The sequence below is a fragment of the Micropterus dolomieu genome, linkage group LG07 (assembly GCF_021292245.1).
Source record: "Micropterus dolomieu isolate WLL.071019.BEF.003 ecotype Adirondacks linkage group LG07, ASM2129224v1, whole genome shotgun sequence".
Lineage (NCBI taxonomy): Eukaryota > Metazoa > Chordata > Actinopteri > Centrarchiformes > Centrarchidae > Micropterus > Micropterus dolomieu.
Genome location: NC_060156.1, coordinates 21893496 through 21911202, shown reverse-complemented (window position 1 = coordinate 21911202; position 17707 = coordinate 21893496). Strand labels below are relative to the sequence as shown.

The following is a 17707-nucleotide window of genomic DNA, read 5'->3' as shown; positions in this document are numbered from 1 at the left end:
GCACTGGAACAGACTAATAGATTGACTGACTAGTCATTTCAGCACTACATACATGAATGATACCACTAATCAGGGACAGGCAAATCCCTCTTGATCTGAGGCATTAAGCCAAATTCAAACAAGAGAAGCTGAAACATTCAGAAACTCTAGCAAAGAACGACATGAAGCATCATCCTCTGGCTTCACAATTATAGGGCAGAGATAAGCCACGTAGCATTAAGCAAGTGCAATTTTTGGATAAATCTTAAACAAACTCAAAAAAGGGAGAACTGAAATGTTATGAGGAGACCCAAAGCTTCAATAGCTCTAATAAGTGAGTGGCCTCTTGTCAAATAGCACCTATACAACAGAACCAGTGGAACAAGGCCATTTATACCCCCAGTGGAAAAGCCATAAATTGTGCAGATGGATGGCAGCAGAGACATTCTTAGGAGGAGTAAATTGTTCCGCCTTTATAACTGCTGTCAGAAAATTCCTTGGACAAAAGAGGCCGTAACGTCGAAAGCGACAGGGAGTCAATGGGTGAGATGGAGGGAGAAGTCCTAGAATGTGTTTCTTAAAAATCATCCTATTACTTACCCACAGTTGACCCAGGCAATAGTCCCCTGGCCCTTTACTGTCTGGGCCACATCTGATAGCAGTTTGAGGTGGGAGTCCCCTGATGTAGCTACAAACACAGAGAATAAACCATGGTCAGCCTTGTTACCAAAACCGTTCAATAGCTCAGGAAAACCCAGAGCCTTCGAGACACAGAGGACACTGTCATGTCAAACACGGCGAAGAGGAGTTGAGTTACAGTGGAGCTCAGTGTCTTACTAAAGCACCAAGTGCAGAAGAAAGAGATCACTGAGTTTGGGATAGAGAGATGATGGCAGTGGGTTTTCAAATACCTTTCACTGGATGGGTTCAGGGAGGTGGTTTAAGTTACATCAGCTTTCAACACCTTACAATAGTGTGACTAAGCAGGGGATAGGAGGATTATAAGGTGACACAAAGACTCTGCTGAAGCAGACCAACTTTTTAAACGGGGGGGAACACAGCAGGTATGTTTTGGCAAACTAGGTTGTAACTGCTGAATGCTGCCTAGTACCATATTCTGAGCTATGAAGAACATCAAGTGTGAGCTCATTTAAGGACGACATGGAGAGTTCCTGACCACCGGAGACTTACACAATCTAGTATGTCAGTGAAAAAATATGGCTGAGCTGTGCAGTTTGCTTTCTGTGTTAGGAAAGAGGAATATAGTGTGTAATAAACTGTACCAGCTACAACAACATGCACAATAATATTACTGATTTTCATCAGATATGGCAGGCAAAGCAGATTCCTGCGAGTAAAGTAAGCTGTAAGTGTAATATTCTAGTCCTTGTTTAACGCAATACATCATTTTTATACTCCCCCTGAAACCAAATGTGTTTTATTCACTGCATAAAGAGAACAATTCCTCTCAACGCTCCAGGCCAAGGCTATATTTAGATAGGGGGGCACTGCCTTGACTCCCCAGGGTCCCGCCTTGCACCGGGCTGGTGAAATAAAAAAAAAAAAAAAACACATCTGGTAATTCAGTGTCAGTTTATTACCATGTATGGAGCAGGAGGAAAGCAGATCCTGGCTGGCAAAAAGCTCATCGATGAAGTTTAATGGGAGATAATCAGAGTAAAACTCAACAGGGATGTGGCTGACTACAATGGGTTACAGCCTTGTGAGGAGTAAGGAATAGGGCAATACTCTCTGTAAGAGGAGAAAGGAATGTGATGTGGCTACAACTGGTGAAATAACTGGTTGGTGAAGAGCGACATTAAACCTCCATGAGGAGGGGAACCTTTGGTGTCTTTAAAGAAGAAATGTCTATGTGATGCTGAGCCAGTGATCAATCAGAGCCACTTCTCGATATGTGGAAGCCTTATCCACTGCCCTGACACAGGTTGATATGGAATTATGAATAAATCTTTGGCTGTGGGGCTCTGAGAGTCCTCTGCTGCTTACTGAGGTAGGACGGCCTTTTGAATCGAAAAATTAGCAATATCAAGCAGCTCCTTCTACAAGCCTGCAGAGTGCATTCCTCTGCTTCTCAGCATTAAGGAAATGAAAATGGGAATTTAAATCTACTGGGGTGCATTAGGGGTTTCCTAATGGTTGGAAGAAAACACGGCTTTATAACTCTGTTTGACTGCATAAAGCGTTCTATTTTCCATTAACGGCTACTCTCTAATTCTATAAGATAAGTATTTCCAAGTTCATTACTGAGACAGACCACTGCGATCATCCCTAAAGCAGGCTGCAGGCTGAAGCTGCACAAAACATTAATTCTTAATAAATCCTAAGATACTTTGGTAAAATGTTTCTTAATTAATTATATAAGATTTAAGCAAAGTGCCACTGCACAATTTTACTTCCTTATTACAGAGGGTGACAACAGTGATTTTAATTTACATTAACTTCAGTGTTTCCCATTAATTAACGAGCGGCCCACCATAGTCTAATTTGCTCCACCATAGTTTCAAAATGAACCGAAAAATATTTTTACATCTCATAATAACATTACAGACCTCTAGCGTTATGTTTTGTGGGTGCTCCTCCTCACTCCTATAAGCTCACACGCTCAGACACTTTGGCCTCTGACTTGAGACAACCACTTTTCTTTTGAGGTAACTACGTTAACGACTGTTTCTGTCACTCGTTTGTGAGAAGGCAATTAAGCTAGCTGCGCCTACATTTGGAGTGCACACGTATTAAAGCCTTCATGATAAATCCACTGTAACGGACCAGTGCGAGCTGACAGGCAGGTTAGCAACTTTATCCTGTCAGTTTCTCTCTTTACAAAGACAAGTGTTGCAGTATGAGAGTCCTACCTGAAGAGAGGCTGTGAAGTCTTAATTTTATGTGATACAAGAACCACATACAACATTATTTATCAAGTTCGGACTCTGGTTTAATGAATTTAGCGTGAGGATACACACAATGCCCAGTTTTCAAAATAAGGTGTCTATATAGCATGGAAATAAGATTAATTGGATTATATTCACAGAAAGAATAAAACATATTACATGTGTCCAACCAAAGTAAAAAAACAACAATAAAATGTTAGAGAAATTACTTATTCTGTCTTCTATTCTTTGATTCAGAGTTTTTGGGAAAACATAAAATAAATTTGTTGACTTTTGTTGCTGTTTCATCACCATTTATAGCTATACAATGGGTTTATGATCAAATAGTTTATTAGAGCACAACATTGTTTATAAGCGTACCAAGTTCTTCATAGATAGCCTCTTCATTCTGCACCAAATTAATGCATTTAACTTTAAAATGTACAAAACTTTCTTATAGGGGGCATGCCCCCGGACCCCCCAGTGAGAGGGTTCAAGGCCCACCCACCATAGTCTCTTAAAATCCTGTGGGAAACACTGAACTTACATCTTCAGCTTGACACTAGTTTTAACTCTCTAAGTTAGGATGTTGGAGCAACAATGTGAGAGACGTTCTAGTCATACACGTTTTGTGCATCATCCCCCATTGTCACAAATTACTTTTTCCTTCAGAAGACCATAGCTGTTGGGTGTCTTTTTAAACACTACTTAAGGCTTTATTGGTGCTTACTGGTCACTTTCACACTCACCTTCCCTGATTATAATATAATGATATTGTGTGAATATTATATTGTGAATTATAATAATAATTATAATATTGTGAATTCTTCACACTCAGGAGATGGAGAGGTGTGGATTATGTTGTATATAGTCACCAGCTACACCAATTATGTTTGTTAATTGCATACCTGTCTATTCATGATGCTAGCTAATGTATGATACGGTTTACATTTATCATTGAATTAGAGAGGATGTTTATTTTCATTATTACAGTATGAGAATTCTACATTAATTTCAGTAATTGATAATTAGTGATTACTGGTTGCCCCCTCCAGAAGAAATAGTAGGCATTCAAGAGCTGTGACATTCATCTACCATTTTTTTGTGTTTATTTCATAAATATATCAATATGTACAGTGTATGTCTACCTGTAATATGTTGCCACCTTACAACATAGTAAATAAGTGGAACACTTGTTCTCTTTGATAGGAGGCATGCAGCAGCCAATACTATCCAGCCATTTATATGGGGTTAAAACCCAACAATTATTCACTTGCACAAGTCCTTAATGATGTCAACACTAAAATAACACCTTCATGAAATTAAAGAATGACAATTTTGATCTAAGGATAACATAACTAAATGTATAGTTAAATGGGGTATTTGTTTTCGTATTTGGGTAGTTGTTTCACATATTGGCTAACATACTCTATGTCTATACAAATATCTGTGATATACAAAACACCAAATGTTATTTGGTTTTCCAGCGCTCCCTGACCACCTCTTTAGTGAGAAGCTGTTTAAGAGCCATTGATATAATACAAACATTATCCATGAGCAATTACTATGCTTGTCTGGCAGGACTGCCATCCCCGCCTCCTCCCTTGCAAGAAACAATGAATGCTAAACCAGAAATGTATGCTGCTACATATGAGACCACATGCAGGAGCATAATGTCTTACCCACCCACCCAAAAACAAGGTAGGTTTATTTATCATTTTATAATCTTGTTAAACAACACAGGGCTGTATAACAAGATGAAGTTGGGGCTGGACCATATGGCCAAAAAGTTCAGGAGAAGTTAATAGATTTAAATAGATATTTATAATGAATGAAGAGACAGCAGCAAAGGTTGTCGCCTGTGTAAGACCTAGTGGCCTAACTATTAAAAAAACAGTTATATTATTCAGGAAACTCTTATCAAACAGCCAGATCACTCTGTCTATTGATAAACTGTAGGAAAAAGTTTGACATTTTAACTCTGACAGAGGGCGTGTGCGTGAGACGAGAATGACCGCGCCAGTTTCATGGGATTGCGTCAGTTACACAGAAGCCGTTGCCATGGTTACCTCGCAGAGCGCTTGTTTGCCTGTCTGTTGACGAGGAGCGCAGAGCGACCATTCACAAGAAATTAATTTGTAACATGCCAAAACCTTTAACATAAGGACGACTTAAAAAGCAACCATTCATACAGAAAAGTATATATAGGCTACATGATTGATCAATCGACAACAATGTTAAAGTAAATATTAACGTTAGATAGCCTATAACAAACAATAATCAAAACATACCCAATTTATCCGATGCTTATTGTCAATTCAGTGTTAGGCAAGTTACACAGAAATAATATAGTTATTACCTACTAGTTACTTAGCATATACTCCAAAAAGTAATATTAACTACTCTGCTTACTACTGGGTGATATAACGCCACTCTCTCCCGACGAGTCCAAGCATGACAGGTAGCAGCGGCCGGAGTTTCTTACGGAGTTTCACGGTGCTGTGTTGCTTTAGCTGATGCTTTAAGTATAGGCCTAGATGTGCAATTGTTCGCGGTTGAAAGCTTTTTACTGGTCGTACACATTAACATCACAGAGTATGGTCTAGACCTGCTCTTTTATGAAAAGCGCTGTGAGATAACTGTTGTTGTGATTTGGCGCTATATAAATAAAATTGAATTGAGTTGAACTGAACATAGTTTACAACGGACGACAATGTTCTTTGCATCTTAGACTGTTACACAATAATGGCAATTACGTTACTTACAGCAGTCGAAAATACCGGACTTTCTCCCTGTTCTCCAGTCTTCCTTTAGCATTTTGGCAGCTGACATTTACAAAAGGTCCGGTGAGCTGCCGCGCAGTTGCGCATTCACGTCAGGGATGGTGCGCTCAGTAGCGCAGCGTTACTTGGATTAGTAACTGTAATAATATTGTTTAGGAAATAGCAATAGCAATCCGTTACATTACTCTTTACTGGGAAAAGTAATATTACAGTATTACTGCCCAACACGTCCTCAAACCCCCCCGTATGATTCAAATGGGCAGATTTTCATATTTTACAAGGTGGAGTGCTAAGGATGAATTGAGGAATCTCACAGCCTAAGGGAGAAATGTCTCTTTAACCAGGTGTTTATTCTGGTAAAATCTACAGTCTGATCCAAAAAAGACACGATGAGTGAGTGTCAGTCTTCTCTAACCTGTCTTGGTGTAGAGCACCAGAACGTTGGTTCTCGTCCTGAGCAGCTTCTTAAAGTCTTTGTGGTCGCTGACTTTCTCAATGAGAGGAGACACCTTCACCGCTTCCAGCACTGGCAGCAGCCACACCTGGTGAAACACACAAATACAAATTACTGTTAACAAATCAGTTCTGTGATATAGCCAACACATAGCAACAAGTAAGTAATTAATTTGTCATGAAGTTGATGCCTCTGGAGCAACAAAGGGTTAAGTGTCTTGTTTAGGGACAGGGCTCTTTATTAAGCCTCTTTAAGTTACCATGCCAAATGTGTCCATAGTATAGTGCATAGACAAAGGTAACATAGGAAAAACTGCCATATAGATTCATATACTTTACTTTTATACATTGTTATGCTAATTTTAGAGTTTATTATTTAGGAAATGTTACCCCAGCAAATACTACTGACCAGATTTTTTTATTTAAAAAGTCCAAAAGTTCAACTTAAAATGTGCACATCCATGCTCCCAAGGACTTGTTTCTATTTACATTTTGAACTTTACTCTGGTGCCTTCCTCAGGAAAACCTTTTTATGTTTAGCCACAATTCTGGTAAAGCTCTAACAGAGACCAAATTGCCCAAAGGTAAGCAACAGGTGGGTACATCTGCATCATTAGTCTAAATGGCTCTTTCGACTTTCCAAATACTGGTAGTTGGGCTAATGGTATGAAACACCTAATATGGGAAACAAAGTCTATATCGAGAGGTTTGCACTTTAATCAAAGACAAAGAAAAAAAATAAACCAGACAGATTATACTCAAGCCATATGCAGTTAAAGCCATGAATTCTAATTGGCTCTGTGCCATCAGTGTTCATTAAAAAAGCCCTTCCTTTCTGCATAAGGAGAACTAAATTAGACACCAAACATCGTCTGCTCACTCAGCGTATCCTGTCTGATGCATGATATCACCTGTAATTAAAACAAGCACCCGTAAGACTGCTTTCTTAATTTTAACTCCCACCTGGATGCTCTTCTGGGGTGAATCAGCAAATTTTAAAATTAACATACAGAAGCCAAAGGGACTTGACAGAATGTATGAACAGACAACTTGGACGAATATATCAGTGACTTTTCAGGGGGGGGGGGGGCATTTTTGTCATTCTATTTTGGAGGGGTAAGGAGTTAAACTGGGGAGATGTGTTTTTATTTTTTCAACTTGAAGTCAGTGCAAGATTAACAACTTTTTTTTGTGAAGGGTGGGCTAATAAGAGGCTGGCTTGATGACACCTGTCTGCATAGGTGGGCATTCAGTGGTTAAGAGAACGAGGAGCTGAGGGCAAGATTAGGAAGAGATGAAAGGCTATCTTACTTATCCAAGTGAGATAGGAAATGTGATGCTGGATGGCATCTAGAAGAAAGTAAATGATGGAAAAAGGATTTTTACATAATCTCTTGAAACATTTTCTACAATTATACTTCTGGTACAAATGATAACAAGCTGAAGTGTCAGTCGCTTTCCAGCCTTAGATGGTGCCTTTAGTATATAAGAGGGGGAAGAGAAAAATATTATGTAGTAAAATATTTTACAGCACAGAAAATTTCTGAGGTGTATGGAGCTGAAAGATGGATCCCAATATCAACTAAATAATTTTTTTGTTTCAATACACAATCACATTGTAAACATGATCTTATTCTAGGACTAGATATATCAAGAACAGTCAGTTTCTCTGAGGATGCGAAAGGAACACAAGTTTTTGAGTATCAATTAGAGTTGGGCTGATAGACGATGCCATCGTCCATCGGCAATGGCTGACAGACATCACGACGTTGAGCTGGCATCGTGATTGTAAAACCCTCGCCCTCCCCAGGAAATTTTTTTGTTCAAATTTTCACATTATACCATCCTGTGAAAGCAGCTTTTAATGACCACGAATACGGGTTTGGTGGCCAACAAAGTGACTGGATAATGTTAGTCCAAGCAAGGTCATGTAGTCCTTCCCTTAATAAAATACATTTTCATCACAGGATTATTTATTTTAACATAAAGATCTGCTCACAGAAGAGCCTTCTACCGTCACAGTCATAGTGTTTTGAGCCATCAACTGTGGATTGCATACAGTTTCAAACAGATGGCGAGTTAACTGCTGGTCATGCATAAATGGGAAAACAACAACAGGTGATTACTTAGATACATTAATGTGCAAACAGGCACATTCCTAAGCACTTCCTGTAGCAATGAAATGCACAGGCTGATACCTACAACTACAGTCGAGGCAGCTGAGAACAAAAGTGATGTTGTTGTCAAGCCAACACTGCTGATGGCTGTGATACGATGCGATTCTTCCACCAACTGAGGCATGCATCATCTTTGACAGACATGCAATAACAGAAATAACTAGACTATGCTGGGGACAGATTCCCCACAGAGCATCATAATTGACAGGCCCATTCAGAAGCAGCATTACTGCACTGCTGTCGATTTAAGCTGGAGTTGTATTACAATGAGGCACATGCACAGGCAGCTAAAATAGAAAACACTGCGTTGAGATGATATGATGAGTGGAAGTTCCAAATATGAAATGAATAAAAATAGTGACGGTAATGTAAATTACTTTCATGGGCCCTGAATTATCTATGAAGTGATGGTGCTCTCTTCTTTTCTGAGAATGCTCACCTTGTACAATAAACAGCAATCTTTCAACATGAACTGCAAAATGATAAATGCAAGCAAGGCGAGACAACATGATAACTTAAAGTCCAAGACATATACATAATAATTTGTGCAATAAAATCTTTTGAAAATGTACGTTTTCTTGATTTGTTGTACTATGTTTAAGAGAGTATACATTTTTGTTACTAGTGAATATTTGTTCAAAACCTGACATTCAATGCTATTTAATGGATCAAAATGGAGTGGAGGTTGTACAATGCGTTCATAAATTAGCATATTGCTAGATTCAGTCTTTCAGTGGTACAGTCATGATGGTCTGTTTCTATGGATTCAAGGAAAGAGTGTTTATTGTGCCCTCTTCATAAAAATAACAACGCAAAAAACAAAAGGTGCACTTTAATTCTCACATCCAATACCTACACTGTCTTTCACAGTGCAATCTAGGATGATAGCGTCTGGTTGAAATGCACGCAGCTTTTGTATAACAATGAGGGCACAGTGATCTATTTATCCCTTGAATTTCTAATATCTGACCCTCATTATCATCACTAAGTGGGATGCCAAAGCCATGAATATGTGCATGGTTTCTGATACTGAATCCATCATGCACTCTCTCCAGTCTACTGTGATCCATTATAAAAGACCTGAAGGGTAAGCAAGCAGAATTCGAACCTGCCTCAAATGCAACACAAGATGCTACAACATTTAGTGTAGGCAGCACATGATCTTACATTTTTATATTTTACACTGAGTTGTAACTAATTATCTATCTACTAATTTTCTATTGATCAATATATTGATAATTTGTATGTATATTTTGGCTACACAAAAGACAAATGCCCATTAAAAGATACAGAGCCCAAAGTGATGTCCTAAAATTGTCAGATTAACGGTCAAAAAATTTAAAAGGAATTAATTTTCCAATGACACGAAATGGGGAAAACAAATCCTCAATATGTAAGAGGCAGTAGTCTGAGCCCAGTACTTGATTAATCACTTAACCCTTTCTACTTTAGACTGTTTTTTTGTGGTTTATTTACAGGCTTTTGGCATTCAAAACATGCCTTAGATATGTGGGAAATGCAAACATATCTGTATATAAATGGTATGATTGAATAATATAATATCCAGCGTCACTGATCAAAGGAAGAATCTGGTAATATTCTATATTTCTTTTTATTGCAAAACAAATCCAATGAAAAGACCAAAACAAAGAATAAATGTGTAAATATATAATGCAAGTCTTATCATTCAATGCTCTGTTAATTGTTCAATCAATTCCTTAACTACATTCCTTGATTTATTTTACATCGTTCCAACCAAAACTAACAGTACACACTGTCTCAATCTTGGGAAATAATCTCCAAATAATTTTATTGTCAAAATAACTGAAACAATTAAGATCTATAGAACTACTCACATGAATATTGTTCAGTTAGATTTAGTATACCTGTTGACTTGAGGACAACACGTTTGCTTCCCTGAACTCTGCCTCCCGTCTCAGCTGGCAGTTGACCGATCCAGAGAAACCCCACCAGTGACTACCAATCACTCAGCCGTGTACCACGACAGCTCTGGAGGCATCCTTCACCTTGCCATCACTGTGAGAGGCATTATAATGGTGCTGCATCCGTACCTTCCCAACACTGTCTTTGCCCATTATCACTACCTACTCAACACACACACACACACACACACACTACAGGAGGACAGCCTCACTGGTACAAAGCAGATCAATGGAGAGGAGACACAAGGAGAGCAGCATGATTTGGTGTTACAAACGCAAACTAATTTTTCCACATAGTTACACAGGTATCAGACTAAGGAATGCTGAATAAGAAAGAGGAACACATACAGAGATAACATGCAGGAGTTCTGAATCACAATTGCAGGGTTACTGCATTGGACTGCTTTAGTTTTAGCTATGTGTACAAACTGGGTGTATACACTGATAAATCTGCGATAAGCCAATATCCTATCATATATTGGCCTGCTAATAAATTGGTATGGCTCACAACACCAAAGGAGGTAATTAAAAACGACCCTGTCCAATCCCAGTGTTTCCCATTAACTACCTAGACTGTTGCCCACCACGGTCTCATAATGAACCCGAAAATATTTTTACACTTCCCAAAGTAATATATGAGAAGCTGTGAACAAGACATATTTAAATCTGTACTCACCTATACTGTACTTTTGCAGAGAGTTCATTTACATACATACATTTGGCTATCATTTTTGCTCACACAAGCTTCTCTGTCCTCTCCTCTGACAGACTGTCATTTTACATTTGTTTCCAGTGAGATATTACGGAGTTTATGTAGTGACTACAGTTGTTGCTCTAGAAACAACATTTAGTTATATTTATAATATAAATATATCCTAATCCTGTTCTGAATTTATTCTGTTTTTTAAATTATAATAAAAAACACCTTTTAGTACGTAAAGAACCAGTAAGAGTATTTATAAAGAACGGGACCGGTAAGATAAAGATATTCCTATCAATCAATACCCACCCCTCCAGCTGGTTAGTGGCTTCACCCTGACGTTGTGGGAGTGAGTAAATCCCAGTACAAATCCCTTCGCTATAAGCCTTGTTTAACCATTGTTATTTTGTGATTATTATTTTATGGCACACAGCAAAATCACTCACAAAAATGTGAAGGATTACTTTGCTTAGGCCTACTTCATCATTCAGTGAGCATATTTGTTCCACTGTTTTTCTTGCTGAGTGTAATGTGAAAAACTACAACCTGTGTGTGTGTGTTTTATAAACATTGTAATGATAAGAGTATGTGAAAACACTGGGAAACTCTAAATCCACAGTGTTGCAACCGTGCTCAAAACCTGGGCTCCGTTCAAATGTCACAAAAGCTGCCAACTCTCTCTGATGGTGGTCACAATGAGACAACAGTTTAAATGTCAACTAGCACGTGCTAAGTGTGACCTCTCAAAAAAAAATCCATTCTCATAAATGTAATCTGAAATTCTTTGAGTTAAACTTACATTCTGTGAGTAGGCCACAGGACAAACTCAGACTCTGTACTCTGAAAAAATCCATTAGTGCTTTATACATCGACCGTCCTTATCTGCCATAAAGGTATGTCCTGTCACGTTGCTGTAAAAAATATGGCGTTTACTAAGCAGTGGGTGCCCAGCCCCTGCCTGCAAGCCCACACCCTCCATCTGCTGTGACAAATCTGCTTAATAAATGGCATCCAGTTCTAGGGGCAGTACTGATTCAGCACAAATCACACCAGTGTTTGTCAAGCACTTGCCTTGAGTTTCGTCTGACTAATGAGCCAGTCAGGTGTGTGTTGGTGTGTGTGGACTGGCTAGGCAGTCTCCGATAACACACAGAGCACCGATTTAGAAGCTTCTTAGCTCTCAAATGAGCAGAGGAGCAATCAATTAGCAGCTCTAGCAACTATCACATTTCAGCTATCAGCAATGGAAGACGCTCTGACTATTAACATGCTACTAAGCCGCTGTTATGAAACCTCAATACTTTTCTGGTACCTACCGAAGATGTCTGTAGAAATGGAGTACGTACTGGAAGACGCCATTGAATGTCTGGTCAGATTCATAGTCTTGTTAATTTAATCAGATATTTACTGGTCATAATTTTGCTCATTACGGATTATGGTTGGGTGCTCGTGTTTAAACAACATTTAACAATTGAGGAGTTTGACTTTTTTCGTACATAAAATATTGTTTCAAAGTGAAAATGCTGAAAATATGCACAGTACTAACGTTTGAGGATACACTCATTATCAGGAATGATAATTGTAGATCAATTTTGGACAAATTCAACACTTTATCCTGTTTACTGAGAGTCACACAAGCTCATTGATGCCTTATCTAGAAGTCAAAGGCAAATGGATTTGCAGTTTTATTCTTGAAGTCATTTGGATGGATGACTTTTTGTGTTTCTGTGTGCAGTTTGATTGTAATCCTCCCGAGTGTTGAGATTGGCCTAGTTTATCTTATTCTGGATTTCGGTGGACTCAGCAACTTACAGGTAAAGGCAGCATTTAATACTTTGTACATGTTAATGTTAACAAGTTTTGGCTTCCTGCCACTGTTGTTGTGGGTGGATATACTATAAGAAGCAAGTGGCTCTGTTGTTTATGACGACATATTAGGACCATTGTAGGTAAAAAAAAATACAATAAAATTACAGAGCGAGGGGAGGGGTAATAGTCAAAATACAAAACATTAGAGGCTTACATTTATGAGAAGAAAATATGGATATATTCTGAGATTAAAGTGATAGGCTAACTTTCAGGAGAAAAAAACTAAAATTTACAAGAAAATAACATGAATATTCCGAGAATATAAAGTCACAAATTTGCTTAAGAATTAAACTAATTTTCAGATGTGCTTGTGTTATTAAAGGCTCTGTGCTCTATGCAGGGTATGCAGATGTTAATAACAAAACTCATCACATATAAGTCACTTTTCACAAACCAGGATTATGAGATACTGATATATTGACTGAAATCTATATTCTGTTGAAAGACAAAAAGCATAAAAGTTGGAGAAGAACTGCAGACATTTATAAATGACTAACATGTGACACATGTTTTCAAGTGGCTTTGTTGCAGTCCCTCATATCTGCCTAACTGTCTGAAAGATCCACCTCTTCTCTTATGTCTGTGCTGTCTCTTGTCTTGTATTATTAATGACTGGAGAAAAAAACAAAACAAAACACAAAACACTTTGTGGTGGGTGACAAGGACAAAATTAGCCATAGTATTATAGCAATATTGATATGTCATAATTAGGGCTGCAGCTAATAATTATTTCCCATCATCTGTCAGTTATTTTTTTTACAATTAATTTATCAACCATCTGGTCTATAAAATGTTTTTTAAAAGTGCCAATCAAAATGTCCTAGAGCCTAAGGTGACATCTTCAAATAGCTTGTTCTGTCTGACCAAAATTCCCAAACCTAAAAAGGTGTTCATTTTACAATGAAAGAAAAAAATAATGCTCACATCAAGAAATTGGAACTTGGCTGTACGTTGAAAATGACTAAATGATTATCAAAACTGTGAAATGTTTGCTGATAGTCTAATCAAATCAAGATTTGTCACAATGTTCAGTGTATTCAGATTCTCATTCATTAATTCACCATACTCATTTACATGGTTGTGTTTTAGAAGCCCAAAACAGAGAATTTTCAAGTTCTAAATAAAGTGTGAAAGAATTTCACAGCGTCTGTTACAGATGTAAACACTGCTGAATTAAAGCTGCGAGTCTGCACTTTAATCTCAATGTCATGATTTCATTTCAGATCCAGTGAGCTGTGGCACAGAGCCAAAATAACAAATAGTGCCACTCTCTAAATACATAGCGAGAGCACTGTACATACACACCCAAGCTGCACCCTTGTTTGCAATTGCAGCTGCTCAACAGGAAGCAGAACATGAAAAGGTCTGTATCAGTATTAAGCACAGTGAGGCATGAATGTGACACGTTACTTTTTCATTGCTTAACATAATTGAAGAGCATTTTCATTTAATCAATTTTTTTTTATGTATTTTCCTATAGTTCCCCATAGCAGTGTCTTCTGTTTATTTCTGTACAGTATGAAAATCAACTAGAAGACTCAGTGAACTTGAGGTCGGCTTTAGATTTTGCTAATGTTATACTATTATCTTTTTTGGTAATGCAGTTAAAGTGAGAAATGATTAGAAAAGTCTGAACTATGTTACCACACAATAATGTCACTTAAATTAATACAGACTGGATGCTCACAGTCTGCTAATTGACTGTCATAACATACTAAAATGACTAGGAACCACATGAACATTTATTGCAGGCATAATTGCAGGACCCGCTATTCTGTGAGACGGCACCAGTTTGAGCTTGCGGAACCTAATAAACTGGAAACTGAGCATATGTCATAACTTTAAACTTATTCTTATCACTATGTAAAACACTTTAAATTGCTCTTGTATGAAACTCCTCTACAAATAGCCTACACAAGAAATATTCTTCTTGTATAAAGGCGCATGGATATGTAGCTACACATGTGGAACTTGTGTTTAGGATATTTACCAAATAATAAATTTTCAGGCCACTCATCAAGCAAATATACAAAACATATGCTGTGTGTGAATTGAATATTTTGGATCTTTGGACACCTTGTATTTGGGTTGCGAAGGGCTTTTCCACCATTTTTTTTCACATGACATGGGAGGATTCTGTACTTCCTCCAAAGGGCACTTCTGTAAAACACAGATATCCAACAGCCAGCTCACACCCACCTGTGAGTGGCCAACACTTTCGTGCAACTCGAAAAGTTTTGAACTTTCAATTCCCTTTTCAAACTCAGACGACTGGACTGACTAGTTTCTGTGAGTGTTAACAGCAACAGCCTAGCGTGAATGAAACTAAAAACAGCAGCAACTGTTTAAACATTAAAAGTGTAGCGTCAGGCTAGAGACATAACGTTAATAAGTTAGGTCACCGGGTCTGGGTCTTATGGGTGTAACGTTACCGTTTTCACAGGACGTTAGTTACGGCCGGCTCAGAAACAGGGGAGGGACACCGAGTAACGTTACCCAGGCGAACGTTGGCCAGAAAACCGCTCTGGGTATGCAGTTAAACTACATAGGTAAACCCTGTGGTGTCGCCTGCGCCACAGAAACCGCAGTCTACCCCACATTATTACTAGCTAGTTAAATCTGATCACCAAGTTCAGGCAAGGGCTGTCAACTTTGCCTCCTGCACGGGCAGGCTAGAAGACGCGGTGAAGAGCGATTTAGATATTTTCTCTCTCTCTCTCTCTTTCCCTCCTGTGAATTCCTTAACAAACGCCAGCCGCCGCGCACGGTACTGTCACAGAAAGCCGTTGCAGTTTGCACGACACACAGAAGAGGTTCGTTTGACTCACCAGATACACCAACATGAACATTTTCGCCTCTCTCATCCGACTCCCGAAGCGGTTCCAAGAGGCCATGATGCCGTTGCCACGTCTGGATACGCAGGCGCAATCGGTTTTCCCTGGATTCTTGGGCACGGCGCAAGGCTTCTTGGGAAATGCAGTTTTTGTGAATACCCGGTGGGAGGTGGCACACCTCCAAGCAGCGATACCCCTGTCGTGCTTTTGGGTTAGTAATGAGTGCAAGTACTATAGTCTGCATGATTTAGATTTTATCAGCATAATGCAGCCGTATTGCAAAATAATTAATTACATAAGACGGTAATAAGTAAATTGGCCTGTGATTGAATGGCTCTTAATTAGCTCTTTGTCAATTCGACTTCCGCTGCTTTAGAAAATTTGGTTTGATTATAGGCCTAGCTGTAAAATGTGCTCCACAGCATCTGATTTATGCAGTGCTTGGGCCAATACGGATATAAACAAAGCTTCATATTTGAAGAGGGTGGGAAGAATAAACAGTAGTATAGAAAATGGAAGCATTTAAATTAACCTCATTTTTAGTTCAGTTTGTTCATCAGGTGTTGTATCAAACTGAGGTTTAAAGAAAGAAAACATAAAGAATAAAGCATAAATACGTTTTGAATGGAATTTGGTTTGCACATTGTTTCCTCATCAGGTCTCTTAATATAAATCACACACACCTGTTTATATTGAGTTTATAGCCTGCATCATGCTTGAGAGTACAGATTACAATAGAAGAGAATAAAATACAATTGGGGTTTGTTGCTGCATCAAAATAATGTACACCTGCATAAAGTAATGTTTTTTATAGTGATTGTTTGGTTTGTTATAAAGAAAGAAATCAGCATTAAAAACGTTCTGAATGGAGTTTGTTTTGTAGCCTCGGTATTGTAGCTACTACCTTTCCTCATCATGATACCCTAACATACCTTGTGATAAGTGATACCCACTTGTTTATTGCCTGTATCATGCTAGTCACTGATACAAAATATAGGCCTATAGTATTTAGAATGGACGTGGTGGTTTGTTTTTGCTCTGTACAAGTGATGTACAGCTGCATAAATGAATATTTTTTTTATGGAGTTTGGCACAGAAATAAAAAAGTGGAGCAATGTTCAATTCAGTTTGCTCTTCGTGTTTAATTGCCCAGTATGTCAAATTAATTTTATGAGTTGAGATTGACTTGTGTTATTTTTCTCAACCCATACACCTGGCTGACATATTTTAGTTTCATTGTCAACTTTGGAAAAAACAGCAAAGCAACAAAGAAAACACTTAGATTCCCAGTGGAGCTATTGCCATGTTACCCCGCACACACCTATCAGGTAGACTACTGTAAAGTCCCAGACAACAACATGCAGGGCAAACCTTTCCAAACCTTTCTGTGTCTCTCGGGTACACGCTGTGATTCAGCCTCAAACAATGCCTGCTTTTGCTCTGGACGAACGTTATTGCGACACTTCCAGTTCTCCGGGGCTGTCCATGCGTACTTCCTCCCCACTGCGCTTGCAAATCGGCCCCATCTTTGCTTTACTACACCCCCTCACCACACCCCCACACCCTCAACCCGTGGTATCGTCCGACGCTGAAGGAGAGAGAGAGCGCAGTTGTTGGCTGCAGGTCGCTCGGAGAGGGACGCACGCATAGGCTGAGGACACAACACTTCTGTCTCCTGCCCAGAGTGCGGGTCTGATTCTCTCCTCATCTCTGCCTGGCATTGTCATCAACTTGGGGAATACAAACACCTTCGAAGGTAAAAGAAAAATTACTTTTCCTTCTTTCCTTTGGCAAAATACCTGAAATAACTGATACAAAAGCACTTTTTAGGTGTGTTGTGCACCAGTTTTTCAGCTTGTATTAGATTTGCCATTACACGCGAAATGGATGTAGCTCGACTTTGATTGAGGTGCTGGGTTTTTATAGCCTACTGGAGAAAATCAGCACAATAGCCTGCTTTAGCTTGGGTAACCTGCATAGATCAAATTTAAAAATAATCATAAACCATCACTAATGGATTGGCGGCTAGTGAGCTTTATTCAACCATGCCCTGGGCTCCGTTTTTCTCTGGATGGATGTTT

The 17707-nt window shown here is 38.8% G+C and overlaps 2 protein-coding genes across 3 annotated transcripts in view; one reads left to right on the top strand and one right to left on the bottom strand.

Annotated features, from left to right (window-relative positions):
* The window catches only part of pdia5 (protein disulfide isomerase family A, member 5), a 61218-nt gene extending 45476 nt beyond the window's left edge, over positions 1-15742 (bottom strand). Inside the window, exons 1-3 of the mRNA XM_046053808.1 lie at positions 15621-15742; positions 6066-6192; positions 580-667 (exon numbers count right to left, since the gene is read on the bottom strand). Of these exons, the coding sequence (XP_045909764.1) occupies positions 580-667; positions 6066-6192; positions 15621-15686 (281 nt within the window). The 5' untranslated portion in view covers positions 15687-15742. The remainder of the gene's footprint in view (positions 1-579; positions 668-6065; positions 6193-15620) is intronic.
* Positions 15743-17259: 1517 nt separating this feature from the next.
* sema5ba (sema domain, seven thrombospondin repeats (type 1 and type 1-like), transmembrane domain (TM) and short cytoplasmic domain, (semaphorin) 5Ba) overlaps positions 17260-17707 on the top strand; it is a 177200-nt gene continuing 176752 nt past the window's right edge. For both annotated transcript variants that reach the window (XM_046054421.1, XM_046054420.1), the window contains exon 1: positions 17260-17382. The gene's annotated coding sequence lies outside the window, so the exon portion shown is untranslated. The remainder of the gene's footprint in view (positions 17383-17707) is intronic.